The following is a 20,018-nucleotide window of genomic DNA, read 5'->3' as shown; positions in this document are numbered from 1 at the left end:
ACTCTTCATAAAAATTAGACTCGACGCGGCATCGCAAATGTCATGGATGACATACCTATTTGAGAAATAAAAATTACGTTAATTAAATAAATGTATAGTCAATTAGTCATATGTAAAAGTCTTTAATATTTCCAAATAGAAGTACAGATCGATCAAATTGATAGTACACTTCAAATTAATCCCTACATTGAACTTAATTAATTATTGCTTTATTACTTTCGTTTTCAACTCGTCGAAGATCAGAGAATTGTTCACCCACTCGAAGTGAAAAAAATAATATACTTGTAGCGTATTTCTTAAATTGGGTAAAAATGTTATTCCTTTTGTCTTATTTTTGTCCATCTCCTAACTTGATTTTGATGGTCATTTTGTCCCCTTTTTTTTTATCCTGACGTACGTCTGACTATGAGTGATTAAAGATTATAAAAATTAACAAAACATGTACTTCCTACAGTGACACAAATTAATACCAAGCACAGTTAAATAATTAAGTTGTTGAATCAAAATACTAAGTCATATGGTTGATGGTTGGAGTTAAGCAACTATTTTATTATGTATGAATCAATTATGCAGGTAAATGCAAGATACTTACACAGGATTAACTATTCATATATCAGTTATTTCATTTTTACAGCATAAAATAATGCATATATTCTATCATGTTTTACACCTGTATTATTTATGTGAACGAATAAAATAAGAACCAAACATTATATTAGCAATGTTATGGTTTATATGGAGGGAGAGGGGGGGGGGGGGGGGGGGAAGGGGGAATAAAAGAAGCAGCAAATTTTGTATAACTTATGTCGGATTTTATGTGGAGATTATTTCCCCCATTTTTGTAACCAAACATTGTATAAAGTTATGCTAGTTTAAATATATGAATAAGTCTTCCTTAATCAGCAACCAAACGTTCCCTGAATATTTTAAGCAATCGTTTGGTGAGATGTATAAGAATAGTACTGAATATGATGTATTAGTTATGATGACAATATTATTTTTATCAATTGTATGATTTGTTATCTTAAATGAATATCGTATTAAAATTGGAACAATATTGAATAGTCACTGGGTAATGTTGTCATTTTCGTAATAAACAAAGAAGTTTGAAAACTAAAAATAGTGTGAGTTTCAATGCAGATTGTTGATTACGGTGTAGGATTTCAATGTTACGGATTGCAAGACTTTTACGTTACGTAGATTAGTGTAAAACGTAAATAAAGACGTTTGTTTTTGTGTCATTTTCCTGTTACCCTCAAGTATTGGACTATAGTATATGAAGAAAATGACAGGGATTACTATTCAAAATTATGGTAAAACTCTGTTGAAGACAACATTATTTTGGTGTTAGGACTTCCTCAATAGCAAATATGTCACTAAATCATAATCAAATAATACACAAATTCTATATATAATCTGTAACATCTAGTGAAATTTCAAGCTTTGACAAAGAACTTAGGACCATATGATCTCAAATAAGGAGAAAAACATGTGACAAAGGTAAAAAGAATAATTCTGTATATATATAAAAAATGAAATTTTCAAGATTCAACCTTTTAAATTTTAATTTGTTGAGGATTCTGCTACATCTCACTTTGGTAGGACATCATTGGGTGTGTAGGTATATTGTTGTTGTGAGGATTGGCTAGCTAATTTTGTATGATGACTTGATTGACTTTGACACATATATACTTTGAATTCGCATCGAAAAGTTTGATATTGAAGATAAAACACTGCCTGCTACATATTCAAACGGACTCGAACCCAAAATCTCTGGATTAAAAGGCTTCTAATAATTGTTACTATACTATATTTTTGGAACGAAACAAAGTCAAAGAATCTTCTCCCATCCTTACTTGTACCGGGCCTACCGGCCATTAGCTTCATGATAACAAATATTTTGGTAAAGGAAAAAAAAACATTCATTCTGTAATCGAAACACATGCACTTAAAATCCAATTTCGCAAACGTATATAGTAATAACAAACACATTAATTATTCTTACATGATGAGAAAGCTAAGGAGAATTCTCTTTTATTGACATTACAAACAAAAATCAAAACATCACGTCCCACTAATTAACAAAACAAAGTTGTTGAGAAATAATTAAAACTTTACTACTTAATTCCTGGGTGCAAATTTAGCCTTAATCTGCTGAACTTGCATAGTACCAATTTGGAATGCTTGAGCCAAGATATCATTAGGAACACCTGGTGCTGGTGTTGCTGCAAACAACGTTGTAGCAATCGATTGTGTACCAGCTAACTGACTATTGAACCCAGCAATAACAGCTGCTGGCATGTGACCGTTATTCTTTTGGAAATGAATAAGTCCTCTAGGAAAAACAAACACTTCTCCTTGTACAATGTGCTTAGCGACCAATACATTAGCTGTAGTAATAAAACCAACATCTAATTCACCTTGTAAAACGTAAATCATCTCCGTGGCTCGTGGATGGAGGTGGGGTGGGTTAATGCCACCAGGAGCATAGTCGATTCGAGCCATGGACACACCTAAGGTGTTAAGCCCAGGGATAGCCATAACGTTAGCTCCAGTGACAAGGGAACCAAATGTGTTGTTTGTGGCTCCTGGCTTTGAAATAACCATCGACGAGAAATCAGCCGCGGAGAACATATTCTTGCATGGAAATCCATTCAATTTCACGGCTGTTACACAATCAGATCACTTATAAGTTAATTAATTACGTACAAATAAATTTTCAATATTATTGGAACCGCGTCTTAGCTGAACTTACTTGAGGTGAGATCAGCAACACAAACATCCTGAAGCATATCTGGATCTCCCGCACAAGCTTTATCTGAGTTAATAGCTAATAATGCCATAATTACCATAATTAAAGGGAACATTTTTCTAAAGACAGCCATTTGGAATTGGACAAAGAAGATTGAATGTTGCTTTATAAATTTGTATGGATAATGAAAAGAGAAATTAGGCAGTTTATTTATAGGGTGAGAATTAGAAGCCGGACAAATCAAATTGATGTAATTGGAATCTTAGTTGACATAAGATAATTTGTGTGTTTGAGCACGAAACATGCCATTTGCTAATTGTTAATAATTTGACTATAATCTATTCGAGTTGTTATCAAGTTTTATCCTCATTGTGCCATTAATTTCTTTAAGGAAATGAACTTCTTTACTAAAAAGAAATTAAAAATAGGAAATAGTCTTCATTATATATCACAATTTGACATGTTCTAACAAGCTATAATCACAAGTTGACTTTCACAAAATTAAAATGGTATTATATATATAATTAACAAGTGTGAATAAGTTTATGCCGGAGCTCATCATAGGAATAATTAAGGTCTAGTTGGTAACCTCGAAATAAAAACTTAAAAATAAAAATAAAGAATTATGTTGGTTAATTATTACTTAGCATATAATATTTGAAATGGTCCATTAAGAATGAAGGATATAAAATATGCTTCTTAATTATCCTAACAATTAAACGGTATGACATAACTCTATTGACATTCAGTAAATAGTACGTAATATATTTGACTTGATTTTGAAAAATTACTAGTATAGCTAAGGTATATTTTAATTAGAGATCCCTTAAATTTTCCTTAACTTGGACTTCAATTGGAACGTGAAAATTACAGATATATATATATATCAAATTTCTCTTATTATATAAGAGACAGTTAGTGTTGAAGCAGGCACGTCCTTCAGCGTTTTTCTGGAAAAAAATTTAAAAATAATTTCTTTTGTTCTACTTTAATTTAATTAGTGTATAATCTTTTCGAAATTATGGAATCCTTTTTAGCTAAGACTTTTAAAATCGATGTGCCTGCTTCAGCGTGTTTTGGAAAAAAATCAAAATTTATTTCCTTTGTTCTACTTTAATTTAATTAGTGTATAATTTTTTCGAAATTATAGAATCCTTTTTAGCTCTGAATTTTAGTTCTCCGTCGACGTGCCTGCTTCAACATGTTTCTGAAAAATAATTAAAAATTTATTTCTTTTGTTAAACTTTAATTTAATTAGTCTATAATTTTTTTCGAAATTACGGAATCATTTTTAGCTATGACTTTTAAAATCAACGTGCCTCCTTCGGCGTGTTTCAAGAATTTTTTTTTAAAAAAAATTAATTCTTTTGTTCTACTTTAATTTAATTACTGTATAATTTTTTCAAAATTATGGAATTCTTTTTAGCTATGACTTTTAGTTTTAAATTAAAGATTTCACGCTGAAACAGGAACGTCTTAGTCGACGTGCCTACTTCAGCGTGTTTCGGAATTTTTTTTAAAAAAAATCTTTTTTTCCTACTATAATTTAATTAGTATAATTTTTTCGAAATTATGGAATCTGTTTTGGTTATGACTTTTAGTTTTAAATTCATATTTTTTAGTTATTGCTTTATTATTTTGAATGTCGGTAATATTTGTTTATATCTTGTAACTACTTTGAGTAAAGAATTAACGGTTGATGACAAAAAATACTTTAATTATAGGCATCTTAATGGACTTCTTCACAATAAATTTGCGCAAATAAAAAGTAATTAACCACTTATATATCTAAAAATCATATTAAATTTATTCAACTTTCTAAATTTTACATATATCACATAAATTAAAATAAATAAAAAATATTAAGATATTGAGCCCGTGCTAACACGGGCACCTGTATTTAGTATCAATATAAAAGATGGTCTATACCTAGTGTTTAAACTGTGAATATGTATCATATGTATACTATAAAATTTGAATTTAACTCTGCTCGAGTATCTTTTAAAAATAATTTATTTGTCTTTGCTAACGTAGAGATAAGGTTTATGTATACATCGTTATATGTAATGAACAGTGTAAAAGAAATTGTCAAAATATACTTAAAAGATAATTATTCATAATAAGTGAAATTAAATAGCTTTGAAACAAAAGAGGCATATAGTTGTGATAACATGATAAAGTACTATGACAATAATAAATTGTTTACAGTACATAGTGAATATATATAATTAGTTAATACCTAATTTATCAAAACAACTTGCATTTCCTAGACAGATAACCCTGGATCGTTAATCGTTATGCAAAGATAATTGAAGGGCCTCCAAATGGACTACGTCCAAGTCAAATCAGAATGATAGAGAATAATTCAACATAATTAATAACAAAAATTAAACAAAGAATTACAGTTGTTTTGGAACTGAGGACATATCAAGCTAAGGGGACATTTAATCTCATGAATATCAATCATGTGTTATACAAATATTATCAATTCTTAGATCCGTGTTTGTTGCCGGAAAATATTTTTAGTTATTTGACTCGGTGTTTCTCCCCTTATTTGAAAGAAGCAACCTAGTTAATTATGAGTATGACTTATTTCTCAAGAACAATTAAAACGCTCTTCTAACAATGTGATTATTCTACTCTTGGAAGACCTTGTTGTTAAATTAGGTCTTAGGCCTAACTCACACCCCAAAAGCTAGCTCAAAGGGAGAAGGATTGTCCATGCCTTATAAGGAGTCCACCCATCTCATTAATCACCGATGTGGACTTTTGTCATTCTTTAACACTTGTGTTATCATTAGATTTCAATTTATCATATATAAATATAATTAATATATTTCCTTCATAAGGAGTTTCTCCATAATATCCATAAACAGTTGCTTCGGGAGTGGCCAAATAAAGCTTGGGTAATCTCTCACTATCGAATCAACTTGAAAAAGTATATCTTGATCCAATTTGAGGGGCGGTCCATTTTTGGGTATACATACACTTTCATAAATAAATTGTCCAATGGGGAATACTTATGTTGAGTTTGTGAATAACACCCTATCCACCTTAATATACAAAAAAAAAAAAAAAATATTTAAATATAAATTAATGTTTACTTTTTTATATAGATTTAGCTAGCAAATGTAATTTTTGGCTTGGGAAATGTGTAACCAAAAAAAATAATCCAAGTAGTGTAGATTCTTTATTGACCCTAAAAACGGAGAATATTTTATAATTTAAGAAAGACTAATTAATAGATTACATAATTCTATTTCACTATCGAAATCCAATAATGTATTTCCATTCATATGTAAGTCCAATTTACGAAGGCCTTCGAATCTTATATATTATTGGGCCTGATCCAAATACTCGCTACCTCATTAAGTTTCGCTAAGGCCTTTCTAATTGTTTTCACTCTTACTGTTTCGGCCTGATCCCTAGAGATCTTTTGATGGACAAATACAAGATAATTTTAAGAGAAAATTTCAGAAATAGCAAACATAATAGTAGTTATAATAAGGTTTTATAGCTATAGTTTTAATAATTACATTCCATAGCTATAGTTCTCTTTGCTATGAAGGTTGCGGTTGTATATTTCTGTCTATATGTGTATTTCACTTGCGAATATACAAATATGTTAAGTATATACAAATTCTGTATTTATACATTTAGGAAATTTCAAAACTCCGTTTGTATATTTCACTTGTCAATATACAAACAGGTAATTTAAAACATATTATTAAGGTATTTTTGACATTAAAATATCTCATTTTAATTTTAAACAGGTGTTAGTTTGTTGATCATTAATGACTAGTTAGTTTTTTACGATGAAGTGATCTACTTTGACAAATATATACTCTTCACAAAAAGAAAAATTGTGGTGAATAAGGCAAAGCCAAAAGGATCTTTTCTCTCCTGCTTCTTTCTATGGTCAATATATATTAACTTTACAATAAATATTTTGGAGGGTAAAAAACAGTAAGAACGATTAAATTTTATACCACATGCATTTAAGTTCGATTGAACGCTACTTGAAAACAATTCGTTTACTCCGAAATAGGCGGTTCCAAATATTCCTTAAAAATATTTCATTCCCACAATTATATACTCCTTTCTTTCCATATTAGTTGATCATAATATTAAATATAGTTGTCCCATATTAGTTGATTACCCTACTAAATCAAGAAAGCATTAATTAATTTTCTTTCTATATTTCCCTAGCAATTCATTCTGTTTTAAAGTGTTCACATTTGTTTGTAAAATTCTCAACAGTTTTTTAAGGGGTGAATTAGTAAAATCATCTTCTTATTTATGATTTTTTAAGCATCGTGCAAAATGGAAAGTGATCAACTAATATGGGACGGAGGGAGTAATACCTCCTCTGTTCACTTTTACTTGTCACTTATTCCTAAAATAAATTTTCTGTTTTACTCGTCACTTTTGACATATTAAGAAAGACAATTATTATTTTTTCCATATTTTCCCCTCAACATTAAATACTTATTTTTCAAAATCTAATACTAAACATCATTTAATATAATAGTTTTATAAAATACTTACATCAATAATTATTTTTTGAATAAGTGTGTAACAAATAAAAATGAAGAGAGAGTGAGTACTAATATAATAGGCGATTGAAAACATTATTATTAGTTATTACATGGTGAGAAAGGCAAAAGAGAAAAAACTCTCTCTTTTAAACCGAAAAACATGAGTTAACAACCGTGCGCCCAACTTAAACATAACTTTTTGTGGAGGAATAGAATTCTCACTACTTAATTAGTGGCAAATTTTGCTTTAATCAGTTGAGCTTCAGGAGAGGTAATCCGGAATGTTTGAGCCAAAACATCATTAGTGACAGGTGGTGTAGCTGCAAACAACGTTGTCGCAATAGATTGTGCACCAGGTAATTGACTATTTAAGGCAGCAATAACAGCTGCTGGATATTTCCCATTGTTCTTTTGGAAATGAACAAGTCCTCTAGGAAAAACAAACACTTCTCCTTGTATAATGCGCTTAGAGAACAAAACATTGTCTGTTGTAATGAAACCAACATCCAATGTACCATATAAAACAAAGATCATCTCAGTGGCTCGTGGGTGGACGTGGGGTGGGTTAATACCACCAGGAGCATAGTCGACACGAGCCATGGACACACCGAGGGTGTTAAGGCCAGGGATAGTTAGAACATTTGCTCCAGTGACCACGGAACCATATGTGCTGGTAATGACTCCTGGCTTTGAAAGGGCCATTGAAGAGAAATCAGCCGCGGTGGACGTCTTCTTGCATGGAAATCCATTCACCTTCAATGCTGTTACATGATCACATCACTTATAAATTACGAGTAATTTACAAATAAAATTTCAATATTATTGGAATAACGCGCGTCTTAGCTTTAACTTACTTGAGGTGAGATCAGCAACACAAATATCCTGGAGCATATCTGGATCTCCAGCACAAGCTTTATCTGAGTTGATGGCTAATAATGACATAATTACCACAATTAAAGGAAACATCTTTCTAAAGGATTCAATGGTTGTGTGTTTAATTTAATTTGTATAGATATATAGCAAAGAGAAACTAATTAGCTGTTTATTTATAGGCAAGTATGAAAAGCTTTAGGTGAGAAGTTCTTAACTGGCAAAATCAAAATTAGGGTTAGGCTCATGGTTTGAATAAAAATCGATCCAAATTGAAAAATCAAACAGTTTAAATAATTTTAGATTTTTAAAAATCGATAGTATTTAGTTTGATAATGGTTTTGTTCGAAAAAATAATCAAATCGAACCAACAAATTATATACATATATGTTATTATTATATAGACATAGTCTTTTATTTTTATATACAATTTTTAAGATCTTATATATGTTTAATCAAAATTTATTTATAATTTACTTATTAATAGCGAAAATGCCTAAGGTGAGAATATTTATTTTATTGGTTTTATTTATACGAGTCTCTATGTTAATTCTTTGTGGGACTGAAAATGTCACTGTCTCACCCTTCTAGGCCAAAATAGTGAATTTTGAAGTTTTATTCATAGTAAATTCAGTGATCGAAAGTTCTGTAATGTCAGTCATCCTAACTATTTTTCGTTTTGAATAAATTGTTTCTTTTATTTTTGTGTATGGTTAATAACCGAATAATCAAACCGAACCCGATAACAAACAAACCGATAAATGCATATTATAGGTGGTTTGATTTGATTTTGATGGTTTTAAAACTGATTAAATTGATTTAGTTTTGATTTTGATCAATAACCAACTAGTAAACAGTACTCTAATCAAAATGATGTACGAAATCTAACTAGGCCAAAAGCTTTTGGTTTGATTTTTCAAATTTTATGAAATCTAATAATATTTCTCTCTTTCTTTTCATTTTCTACAATTAAAAAGAATTTTTCATTCTTTGACAACTTATAATTATGCCTTTACTAACTTTTATTACGGTACTAATAATTTTCCTGGAATAGGGTAAACAAAGTTGATGAGAAGTAGTTTTAAAATCTAGTTAAAAATCTCATAGGTATTATTGTTTAGTTTTTACATAAATTGATTTTGACTCATGTCTTCTTCTAAAAAATGGTCATAACGCCTAATGGTAAAATAAATTTTTGATGAATATTTTTAATAAACTTAAATCAAATATTATTTATTTTTAAAAAAATCAAAACAATTTTTTAAACAAAACCAAATCAAAGTTTAAACATAACAATTTATCTAATCAGTTTAAGTCAATTTTCGAATTGAATCAATATTTCACCAAATCCTAAACACCCTCAAATTTAACATGTTCTATCAATCTTGAAGCACCATTTGACTTGCACAAAAGAAAAGGGTATGTACTATATATATATATATATATATATATATATATATATATATATATATAATTAATGAGTGTGAATAGGGTTAGGCCAGAAGCTCATAGAAATAATTAAATGCGTAGTTGGTAGCTACCGAAAAGATACGAAAGAAAACATAAAAAGAAAAAAAAATATGTTTGTTATTACTGAGCATATAATATAGAATGAGTTTAATCAAATGTGTTTTTTAATTTGAGAAATGAGGGTAATAGAAATGGAAAGAAGCCAAATTCATTAGAAATCATTGGAATATGAAATCAATTCCAACATTACTATTTCATTTAACACAAAACTATTATTTGAATAAAAAATAACTTTATTTTTAATATAAAAATTTATAGGAGTAATGTCGACCTAGCTAAAGGATTAAAAAATCACCAATTTTTTAATGAGTAGTTTGATAATTCACTATTTAGTATTTGACATTTTGAGGTTTTCACTTTTAGAGTAGTTAGTAATTAGTACTATAATGAAGGATAGATAGACATAGATAGATATTATTATAAATAGAGAAGTTAATATGCCTAATTTATCAAGAATTAAGTGATTGACATTTCAAAGGGACGAATAAAGTCAAATCTAAAGGGAACGAATAAAGATTAGGATTCAACTTGGTAGTTAGTAACAAGAACTATACTAACTGATATAATTTTATAAGTAGAGTCAGGAAAAGATTAGAAGTACACAAACACTTTATTCTTATCTTTGTGGGGTAGAGAGTACATATAGATCTTCAATTCAAAAAAGATGTAATCAAAATAGAACTGAAAGAAAAATAACATAACAAATTAAATAGCAAGATGAACAAATTAAATAAAGCACCTAAAGTAGTAAAAATTAATTGAAGAAAGATACTACATGAATACTAACTAATATTACAAAATAAGGAGACGATGAGAAGAGGGAACTAACCTAACCTCTTCCACCTATAAGTATTACAACACTCAATTACCTACTATCCTTTTAGTCTAAAATCCTCGACCTCCATACATTTTTATCTAGGATCATGTCCTCAATAAGCTAAAAATGTATCATGTCTTATTTAACCACCTCCCATCAATTCTTCTTTGGCCTACATCTACCTCTCCTAAAATCTATTATAGCTAGCTGTTGATAGGCTCTATAAACACATATATTAGCTACATTTTTTTCATTTACAACACTAAAATTATGTTTGAGCAATAACACTATCAATTTGTACTCATTAAGTGTGTTTTATTGTGTAGGACGTGTTTCCGAGCTAATGAACATTTGTTTCGAAACTTTTTCAGGTCTGAACAAAAGTCTAAGAATTCGTTTGGACTTGACGCTCCACGCCTGCGTTTAAACTTGGAAGCCCTACTAGATACCAAAATACGAGTTCTTTCCTCAGTCTCAATTTACAATTCTTAAGTTGTTTCATTACAGTTATGTAACAGTAGATCCAAAGCACAGCGACAAGACAATGCCTCGGACTCGAGAGAACTAAACCATTGCAATATCAACTGTGCCAATTACTAGATTAAGATTGGTTTTATGAATTAAATGGTACATGCAACTTACAGAAATGCCAATTCACATAGGATGAGAACCCAGGATAATCCAGATGTATACATTCATTGATTGAAAAACCCAGGCAGGGTGGAGAGGTACAGAAGAAAAGAAACGAGGCCTGACTAATCGGTGTATTTTCTTCCAGAAGAACAAACAAAATTGAGGCACCAACTACCAAAGACTCCGCAAGCAGCAATGTGACTGGACATTCTTGACTGTTCTTCCAAGCAGATAAAAGAAACCACAATGCATTAGTGTATCCTTTTGATGAACAAAAACCAAAGAAATGAAGGTTAAGCCAACATCAAGTTAAAGCAGGTTAATAATTAGTGAAACGCACATCAACCTCTTCTGATAGATGGTCCAATTCGTCTTCTTTTCTTCACTTGTATAAATTAGGGAAAAGAAAAACAGCATTTTAAAAAAATAATTTCCAACTACGAATCAGTGTTCCTTTCTTCAAACACAAACTTCAATTCTCTGGTTTAGCTAGATCTTGAAAACTACACATCCTACTGGTGCATTGAAAGGACACCAAATTACTGTGCAGAAACCAAAAAGATTTCTAAAACTACTTCCCAAGTATAGAAAAAATCCAAAGGAAACACATTAGCCACTTCAATTCAGTCGACATCTTATAATCCAATTAGTCTTGATGAGTGGACAATGGTACTCGGGAAAAATTATGAAGTCGCATCAGAATCTGTATTGCAGACGGTCAACATAGGTAATGATCAAAGAATCTAGCCTGACCAAGGTACGAAACCATCACTTCACTGCAAGCTTTAACTTGATGCTAACTACTTTTTCTTCTTACTACCACCAGCCTTTGATTTCTTGTTAGCAGCTCCTTTCTCAGTGGTGTGAACTGTTTCCTGTGACCAGATAAGGCATCATATTTTAACGAGATCCAAGCTTTAGCCAAAGATGCATCATTTAGGAGCAAAATTCCTCTAGATTTTCGTTCTTCACAAAAAAACATCACAAATAGAAAAATAATACCAAGAATACTTAGCTTAAAATATAGTGATTGTTCCTTCGAAACCAATAAGTAAATGTTGACTAAAGGCATAATACATAAACATGTCATTTAACTTGGTTTCAACTAACATCTATGTCCTCCAACTTTGGATGTGCACAAGTAGGCACTTCAACTTGCATAAAGTTGAACAAGAAAACAAACGCGTCCTACATGGCAATTCCTATACAAATAACACTCTAATAGAATTTTATTATGCCATGCAAAACGCATGTGTTTCTACTAGTTCACCTTTATACAAGCTTAAATGTCTACTTGTACACACTCAAAGTTGGAGGGCATAAATGTCAATTGAGGCCAAGTTAAAGGGCACGTTTATGTATTAGGCCTTGACTAAACAACCTCCAGCACAAAGACTAAAGAAATTTTGAAGTATTAGTTCTCAACATCATTACCCTACTCCCCAACTCAACTTATGTAATCATTACTTTCCAAATTAATGTTTGTGCGTTCAAAAATTAATTAATGGGATGCAATTTTTAGGAGGACGTTTTTTAGCTGCACCACCTGTATTTTCATGAATTAACAATTACTCCAAACCTTATTCAATCAATTTCTTTTCCACAGGTTCAGAATTCACTATTCAGCACAACAATCTTAGCAAAAGTATTACCTAAATTAGAGCATTTTGTATTATGAAAGGCAAGAACTTAGAGATCAAGGTTCATGAGGGGTTTACAGCATCATATGCCGAAGCAGACGTGTCTGGATAGCGGCACGGAGTAATTCAACCCCAATTCTAAAGATGGGAAGATTAGCTTTCCAAGGACACCAGGTCTGGATCGTAAAGAGAGTGTCTTAAACTTGGTAACAGGAATCGGAGATACAAGAACACATTTAGTCCCCTGTGAGCCAACGTACCAAAAGTTATGGGGGCAACCAGTCATAATTTTGGAACATATATTAACAAATTCTACGCATGCTTTTTGGATTCCTTGTGAGCTAATGTACAAAAAGTTATGGGGGCAACCAGTCATAATTTTGGAACATATATTAACAAATTCTACGCATGCTTTTTGGATTCCTTATGAGCTAATGTACAAAAAGTTATGGTGGCAACCAGTTAAAATTTGAAACAAACATTGACAAATTCAATAAGTATCTATTATGGGCATACTTTTTCAGGACAAGACTATGAGCCCATTTGGCTTAACTTAAAAAAGGTAGCTTTTTAAAAGTAGTTTTAAAAAGTCGAACTTAAGTAACTTTTAAGTTGAAAAATGAAAAGTAGGGGAGTACCTACTTTTAACTTTTAACTTTTTTAAGCCATTTTAAACTTATTTTTAAGTTATTTTTAACTTTGCCAAACACTCTCAAAGGCTAAAAATGACATAAAAGTAGGTTTGACCAACTTTTAAGTCAATCCAAACAGGCTCTATGCCTGAAATTTGTGTTCTAAAAGAAAGAAACCTTTGGATTTTAGAAAAGCATTACACATGAAAGATGGCCTAAATTAATATTCAATCCCAAGAGATATACCTGACTTCCAAGAACAATCAACATAAGATATGATTGAAAAGAAAGAAGAAACAACATAGCTAAGTGTTGCTCTTACTTCTTACCACACATAATTTGCAGTTGTTAATCAAGTGAACTGACCTACTCATATATAACATATAAATGATAACGTCATCCAATTCTTCTATCACCAAAAAGAGAAAGCAACGCAATGATGTTGGCAATCTTAAATAAAGATTTTTCAGTTGAATGCCTTTTTTTTGGAGGGAGGGTGGGGTTAGTTCATGAATGGTACCTTTCTTTTAACTGGAGCAGATGTGCTAACTGGTTTAAAGAATGATTCTAGCCTGTTAAAAAATGAGACAACACAAATTCACAATGCAAAAGATCATGGTTAGAAGATACTGCAAGAATTACAAACACACTAGAACATTGTACATAAATTAAAGGCTTTTACAAGGTGAAATAATATTCAAGGGCCAATCAATTTTAAGAAGTTAAGGGAACGACAGTTTTTTCCGACACTATTAACCATCAACAGATTTATTCTAAGCAATTCATACCGCCCCTGAGAAGATTTGTTCTTGGCTGTCTTGATCTTTTCTATTGCCTGAACAAAGCAAGATGCAAAATAGTTAATTGTATCCTTCAAAAAAAGCTAGAAGAAATCTTTCTGTCAAATAGTGGCAAAAGGAATGATACCTTTGTAACTCTATCAATGTTGAATCCATTTTCCTTTACCAGAAAGTTAACCAACCCCTAATAAGAATAGAATATAAAAATGAAGATTCTGTTAAAATTTATTAACAACCAACCAAAAAATCAAAAGTTTCTCAGGTAAGACAATCACTTCTTCATCAGGAGCAGCCCATTTTAGATCAGTTTGCTCATCATCTGTAACAACTAATGGTTCCTTGAAGAGCCGCCTAGCCTCTTCATAAGGCCAATCATCAGGTATTTGATATCTACAATAGGATCAGCAATGAAAATACTTTAAGCAACATATGATGTAATCATGGTTAATTCAACTGCCCACATAAATTTACCAATAATGTTTCAGTCAAGTCCACCCACTCTCCAACCACAACCCAAAGGAAAGGTGAGAGGGAGACAGAAAAGATAGAGAGGAGGGAGAGTTCTCAAATAAGTCAATTACTTGGCATACTTCTCTCTTGATTTTTTTTTAAAATTAACTTTTTTTTAATAACAAAAGAAATCCTTGAGGGCTAGAACCGTATGGTTCAAAACTCAGTAGATAATGCCAATCCTACTATCCTTCTCCACTTAAAACTAGGCTTTTGTTTGCGCCAAACCCATGGCATGCACCTAACCCACACATCACGAGTTGCACTTCAAAGCTCTAGAGGCTTCTGAAAATTTAATTTCACAAGAGACCATATATTTTGAGATAAACTATACTTAAGGGGCAACCAGGTCTAGGCTGTGTACAATAGATCCAACGTGACTATCTCTTCTCAGGCCTCCACAAGTAGCGGGAGCTTAACCAGACTGCCGTTTCTTTAATAATTTATCTAACAACATATGGACCCTTATGAACTTAAAATTTCAAAATCTTTCCCAAGGATGTATGCCAAAATGTTTTAGAACATTGTTTATTGTCTGCAGGAAGTGTACAGTCCATCAGATAATGCTAACCCATCGTCTCCAGTAGTAATTGCAGTAAAAGTGGAAATCCCTTAACAAATATGACAAGCTCCTTTAGAATAAATTTCTAAATTTTCAACATCTCATCACTCTTTCAGCCTTGAGAATCAAGGGAAATTAACTAGCTTCTGGAAAAAAATTATGTTCATTTTTTCAGTATTCTGGATAATTGAAGACTGTTGGCAAAGAAGAGCTAGATAACACCCAATGAATGCATGCATATATACTCGATGAACTCAGTTCCATAAAACAACAAATGAAGTACCTCTCTTTGTTAATATTCTCTAATATGCTCTCCATTGACCCATGTTGGCGTACAAGCTTCAAAGCCGTCTGGGGCCCTATGCCTATTGCATAGATTGATGATTAGATACCAAGAATTATTGCTCCAATCACGCAAACCATATCAGTTGCAGCATAAGTAAAGCATAAGCACATGAAATTTAAACGGCTCCTAGATGCTGATGTAAGATTGATTATAAGAAATCAGGACCTAGGTAAAACTTGTGCAAAGTGCAAACAATGAAAATGACACTGTAGCATAACTGATTACGGATAGTGAAGAAGAAACACGAGGTAGCATATGCATACTCAAATGATTTTTAAACAGAGATCTAACTGAAAAGCATGGTACCTCGGATGCTATCACAGTAATCACATCCACAAAGAATGCACAAGTCTATGAACTGATCCATACTAAGTTCAAGTCCCTCCAATACCTTCAATAAGACATAAATCAAGAGATAATATACTTGACATCAAGACATCAACTAAAAAAGTGTTCAGGCCCATTTTACCTTGGAGATATCAAATTCCATCACTGGTATCTTTTTGGAGCTAGGATCCATTAAATGGCGAAGAAACTTTGGAGCTCCAAAAGTTAAGGAATCCATATCTTCAGAGGCCACAGCATAAACCTGACAAGTAGAGGAACTCTTTCAATACCTATCTGTAATGATGCCCAATGAGCGACTTGGAAGTGGAAAATCTGACTCAATTACACATCATAATTCTTCAGAGAAATATTTCATTGTCAACCCCCACCCCAACCTCCGAAGTTTTTATTATATGCTTATTATAGCATATGTGCAAATGTAGACCTTAATTCTTAAATATATCATTTACAATAATAAAGATTAGATATTCCAACCTTAAGTTGCTCGGACTCGGGTGCGTGTGTCCGATATGGGTGCGGATCTAGAGGTCGGATCCTTCAGGATCTAATTTTTAAGATTTGGGGATATGGATGCATTTTTGGTTACGGGTGAGGGGATTCGCCTAAAAACAATTAAAATATCTAAAAATAGAGTTATAAAACCTAAATTATGAGATAGTATGTAGAGAACTTGAGGAGAATCCTGGAAGGAGATCAAAGGAAAAGGAGTGACATAGAAATTTTTATATAAAAGGTATTCCATTTTCTTCAATTTCACCTTAACTTTTGTATTGATTCCAGAAATCATTAAAACTGTCCAGACTTTCCCCATCTATTTTGGTCAAAGTACCCAAAATCGGTTGACCAAATCGGACACGGATCACACATAGTTCTAAGCAATTAAATAATTGACAGGGTATACATGCCTTTTCTGCCTTGCAAAGTGCAGCACACTGGGCCTCTGCTTCAGAAGGAGCCTAAGGAAACCATCAAGGAAAAAATTCAGACTTTCTTGCATCAGGGGCAAATGTTATACTTTGGAGAGATACCATTGTATGTAAATTCCGTGACATAAGGTGCAGTGAATGCCACTGACCATCTAAAAGACACCCTACTACCAGAATGTCTATACTTCCAACTCACCTCAACAGCAGGTACCCCCATTAGTCTGAGAAGCTTTTTGCAGTCATCATTGTGTTGTGGCGTAACCTAAAAATTGGGTATGCGTCATTCATATATATCCACAGGTTTTGGCTATTTACAATGTAAAAAAAAAAAAGGTAGAACCGAAACATTCGAGAGGTTTATCAGCCAAAGCATGCTATACAACGAGATGCCATATTCACAAGAAGTCATTTTCTTCAAAATCTCAAACACTTCATTGATATTAGTAGCTACAATTGATGCACACCCTTGCCAATTGTACAAGAGTATTAAAGAGCTATTCTAAAATTATTGCCTAAGTTCTGAAACTTCTTTTCTACTCAGAACCTGCAATCTGTGTTGAACAAGGTTGTAAATCATAATTCAATAGAAAAAAATTGATAGTACATTTTTTGGAGTTTGAGCATAGACACAACCTGCTTCTTAAACTTATGTCTGTACAAAATAATATTGAAGAGTAACGCTGAACAGATTATGGGTAAACAAAGGTGCTTCCTTTTCTTGACATTATTAGTTCTCTCTGCATCTCAAGCTGTTGGACTTTTCCGGTACAGTTTTACAAATCTTGTATTTGTAGATTATTGAGAATATGAGAATTGATACAGGATAGGATGATACAAGATACAAGTTAACTAGAGTTAGTTAAAGTTGGTACAAGATATTTTCACATTTCACATTTATAGTTAGCATGCAGTGAGTTAGTTAGACGTTTGGTTACTTAAGTTAACCATTGTTAGGTGAGGTAGTTATCAGATAGGATTGCTATATAATCATCTGTACAGCTTGTTGAGATTTAGATTAGCGATTGTAAACACTTTCTCTCTTAATACAAATTCAATATTCTCTCCACAACGTCTTCAATTTCTCTTTCTAGAAGCTTCCAACTCGAATTGTGAATCTGGTTGTAAATTTAACTATAACAGAGCAATAGGGGTTTTAACCATCTACTACGCAATGAGATTAAAGGAGCAGCAGACAAACACCATTTCTTCTCTTACATAACTAATATACCTAGAATAACAATTATACAAACCCACCTTTACTGTTCTCTTGCTGAATTTCTCAATATCCTCCTTGTTGCCACTCTGTAATCATAATGCAACTATATCAATTATTTGAAAAAACACACAAATGAGGAAAAATAAGAGGTGGACCAAAAACATAGAACTTGTCATACACTTTTCCCAACCCTTTTCCTGTGGTGGAGGGTACAGGAAATTAAATTCAGTTAATAATAAGCCCAAAAGAGGTACTGAATCATAGAGACATATAACTATCAAACCTCTGTAGCCTTAGCCAAGTCATCTGTGGCATCTTCCCTTCTAGAGTAACTGCATAGACAAGACAGTGTGAGAACATGAACAAACAGGCAGCATTTCATGGATATAATACAAAGAACATATAAAGGAGCTAATAGGTACCGTTTTGCAAGTTCTTGCTTCTTCAAATCAGGGGGCTTACCATCAAAAACATAACTGTTAATAAAGACATGGGAATTACTAAGGAGGAACAAGGCAAGAAAGGGACAAAAGGAAAAGCACAAACGCTTAAAGCAACAAATTACACAGGCTTGATTCCAGCTTCCAGAAGCCTAATCGTCCGCGAAAACATCCCAACCAAATGACTGAAAACACACATAGCCATTATAATCAATAAAAACTACAGTTTTTTAATGCCAAATTCAAAGTAGTACCAACTAAAGCAAACCTAACATAAGCAATTATCTAAATGAACCATAACAGCACGTACACAAGTATGTTTTGCTTTACTCTTCAAAAGAAACAAATAGCCAACAAAATGTTGCTCCTTTTCATTTTATATAGAGTACAAATAGTACTACTAGTCGTGGAGTTCCAAAAAGCATAATATACCTAGTAGTTTCCCCAGCTTCGTTAGTGAGCATTTCCGTACCGCTTCGTCCTACTACAATCTACACCACAACAATTCACCATTGAATTATCCTAATAACTCGACAGGCATTAAGATATAACGCATTCTGAACATGAATGCATATAAGGTAAATGTACAGACCAGGAACTGGTAAATGCTCATACTAGCATCGATTGCTATTTTACGACCGAAATAACTCTCGAATTTCTGCTCCTTCATTCCATTTGGAGCATTATCAGCCAACAGCTTCATTAAACCCTAAAATTCACAAAGAAACAGTTCAGTATATGAAAATGAAAGAGTAAAGTTGATGGATTAAACACTATATTTCTACGTAGACATACCTTAATTCCCATATTTTGGATTGAACGAACTCAGAAAGCTTAGCCAATTTCTTGAAGGTTGGGTACTAGGGTTTAAGCTTTCCCGCCTCTTTGGTATATATATGTATGTAATATAAGTATATCTACAAGGCTTTGTATTATACGCTTGGTTTTGCTCCCGTGTTTCGAGTATAATTCTCAGATTTTCCACGTAAGAGGAGTTGTGGAGCCCATTTCATGCTATGCCCACAAACCGGTTCGTGAATAGCACGCGTCGCACTTAATTATACGATACTTTTTGAGTGGAAGTAAGGTTGCTTAGCAAATAAGTTGGTTGATTTAGGGGGACAGGCGGACGGGTTGAGTTTAACATCAATTTGTCCAAAATGAATTAAGTGAAAATAAACAAAATATTTAATTTTACTCATATTAATTCGAATAAAAATGGGTAAACGTAAACTCAATAGATAGTATTCATATTATTTATTGCTTCCTATTATGTAGGGAAATGAGTACAAGATTCTTTTGCTTTTCTTTTTTCTCCTCTTAGAGTGTATTTAGTAGGAAGAAAAATATTTTTATGTTCTTTTGAGGAAAAAAAAAAGGAAAATGAGTGGTCTTGAGTTGAGGTTGAGATCAAATTTAGGTCTCAAATCAAGATTAAGATTCAGGTTAAGATCGGAT

General features: G+C 32.2%; 3 protein-coding genes across 4 annotated transcripts; all 3 read right to left on the bottom strand.

Annotated features, from left to right (window-relative positions):
- Positions 1-1,930: 1,930 nt before the first annotated feature.
- On the bottom strand, positions 1,931-2,891 carry LOC125815536 (nectarin-1-like). Its single transcript, XM_049495029.1, has 2 exons — positions 2,756-2,891; positions 1,931-2,666 (listed from the first exon to the last, which is right to left on the bottom strand). Exons 1-2 carry the CDS (start codon positions 2,883-2,885, stop codon positions 2,122-2,124), a joined length of 675 nt encoding a protein of 224 aa, XP_049350986.1. The 5' UTR covers positions 2,886-2,891; the 3' UTR covers positions 1,931-2,121.
- Positions 2,892-7,515: 4,624 nt separating this feature from the next.
- LOC125816803 (nectarin-1-like) lies at positions 7,516-8,286 on the bottom strand (the record flags this gene model as incomplete). The annotated part of the gene is made up of 2 exons (XM_049496423.1): positions 7,516-8,051; positions 8,145-8,286. Coding segments are annotated over 2 exons (678 nt in total), but the record flags the coding sequence as incomplete, so codon positions are not given.
- Positions 8,287-11,254: 2,968 nt separating this feature from the next.
- On the bottom strand, positions 11,255-19,457 carry LOC125815507 (flap endonuclease 1). Of its 2 annotated transcripts, none has more exons than XM_049494990.1 (18): positions 19,356-19,457; positions 19,153-19,269; positions 18,993-19,051; positions 18,686-18,745; positions 18,543-18,596; positions 18,404-18,452; positions 18,159-18,206; positions 17,101-17,166; positions 16,884-16,934; positions 16,100-16,219; positions 15,937-16,021; positions 15,568-15,649; positions 14,488-14,602; positions 14,340-14,396; positions 14,201-14,247; positions 13,933-13,984; positions 11,894-12,015; positions 11,255-11,360 (listed from the first exon to the last, which is right to left on the bottom strand). In XM_049494990.1, exons 1-17 carry the CDS (start codon positions 19,365-19,367, stop codon positions 11,941-11,943), a joined length of 1,149 nt encoding a protein of 382 aa, XP_049350947.1. In that variant the 5' UTR covers positions 19,368-19,457; the 3' UTR covers positions 11,255-11,360; positions 11,894-11,940. The 2 variants fall into 2 exon arrangements, with proteins under 2 accessions (XP_049350947.1, XP_049350946.1); XM_049494989.1 differs by lacking the exon at positions 11,255-11,360 and adding an exon at positions 12,859-13,024 and having other exon boundaries at positions 11,889-12,015; positions 19,356-19,452.
- Positions 19,458-20,018: the final 561 nt, after the last annotated feature.

Source organism: Solanum verrucosum, unplaced genomic scaffold (genome assembly GCF_900185275.1).
Source record: "Solanum verrucosum unplaced genomic scaffold, falcon-dt-bn FXZP01000261.1, whole genome shotgun sequence".
Taxonomy (NCBI): Eukaryota; Viridiplantae; Streptophyta; class Magnoliopsida; order Solanales; family Solanaceae; genus Solanum; species Solanum verrucosum.
The sequence above is the reverse complement of the archived record's forward strand: the minus strand, read 5'-3'. Positions and strand labels throughout refer to the sequence as shown.

Coding starts and splice junctions, on each gene's coding strand:
- LOC125815536 (XM_049495029.1), bottom strand. CDS start 2,885: ATGGCTGTCTTTAGAAAAATGTTCCCTTTAATTATGGTAATTATGGCA. Junction 2,667..2,755: donor TGTTGCTGATCTCACCTCAA/GTAAGTTCAGCT, acceptor ATTGTGTAACAG/CCGTGAAATTGAATGGATTT.
- LOC125815507 (XM_049494989.1), bottom strand. Junction 16,935..17,100: donor TGGGGGTACCTGCTGTTGAG/GTGAGTTGGAAG, acceptor TGGTTTCCTTAG/GCTCCTTCTGAAGCAGAGGC. Junction 13,985..14,200: donor AACAAATCTTCTCAGGGGCG/GTATGAATTGCT, acceptor ATTTTTTAACAG/GCTAGAATCATTCTTTAAAC.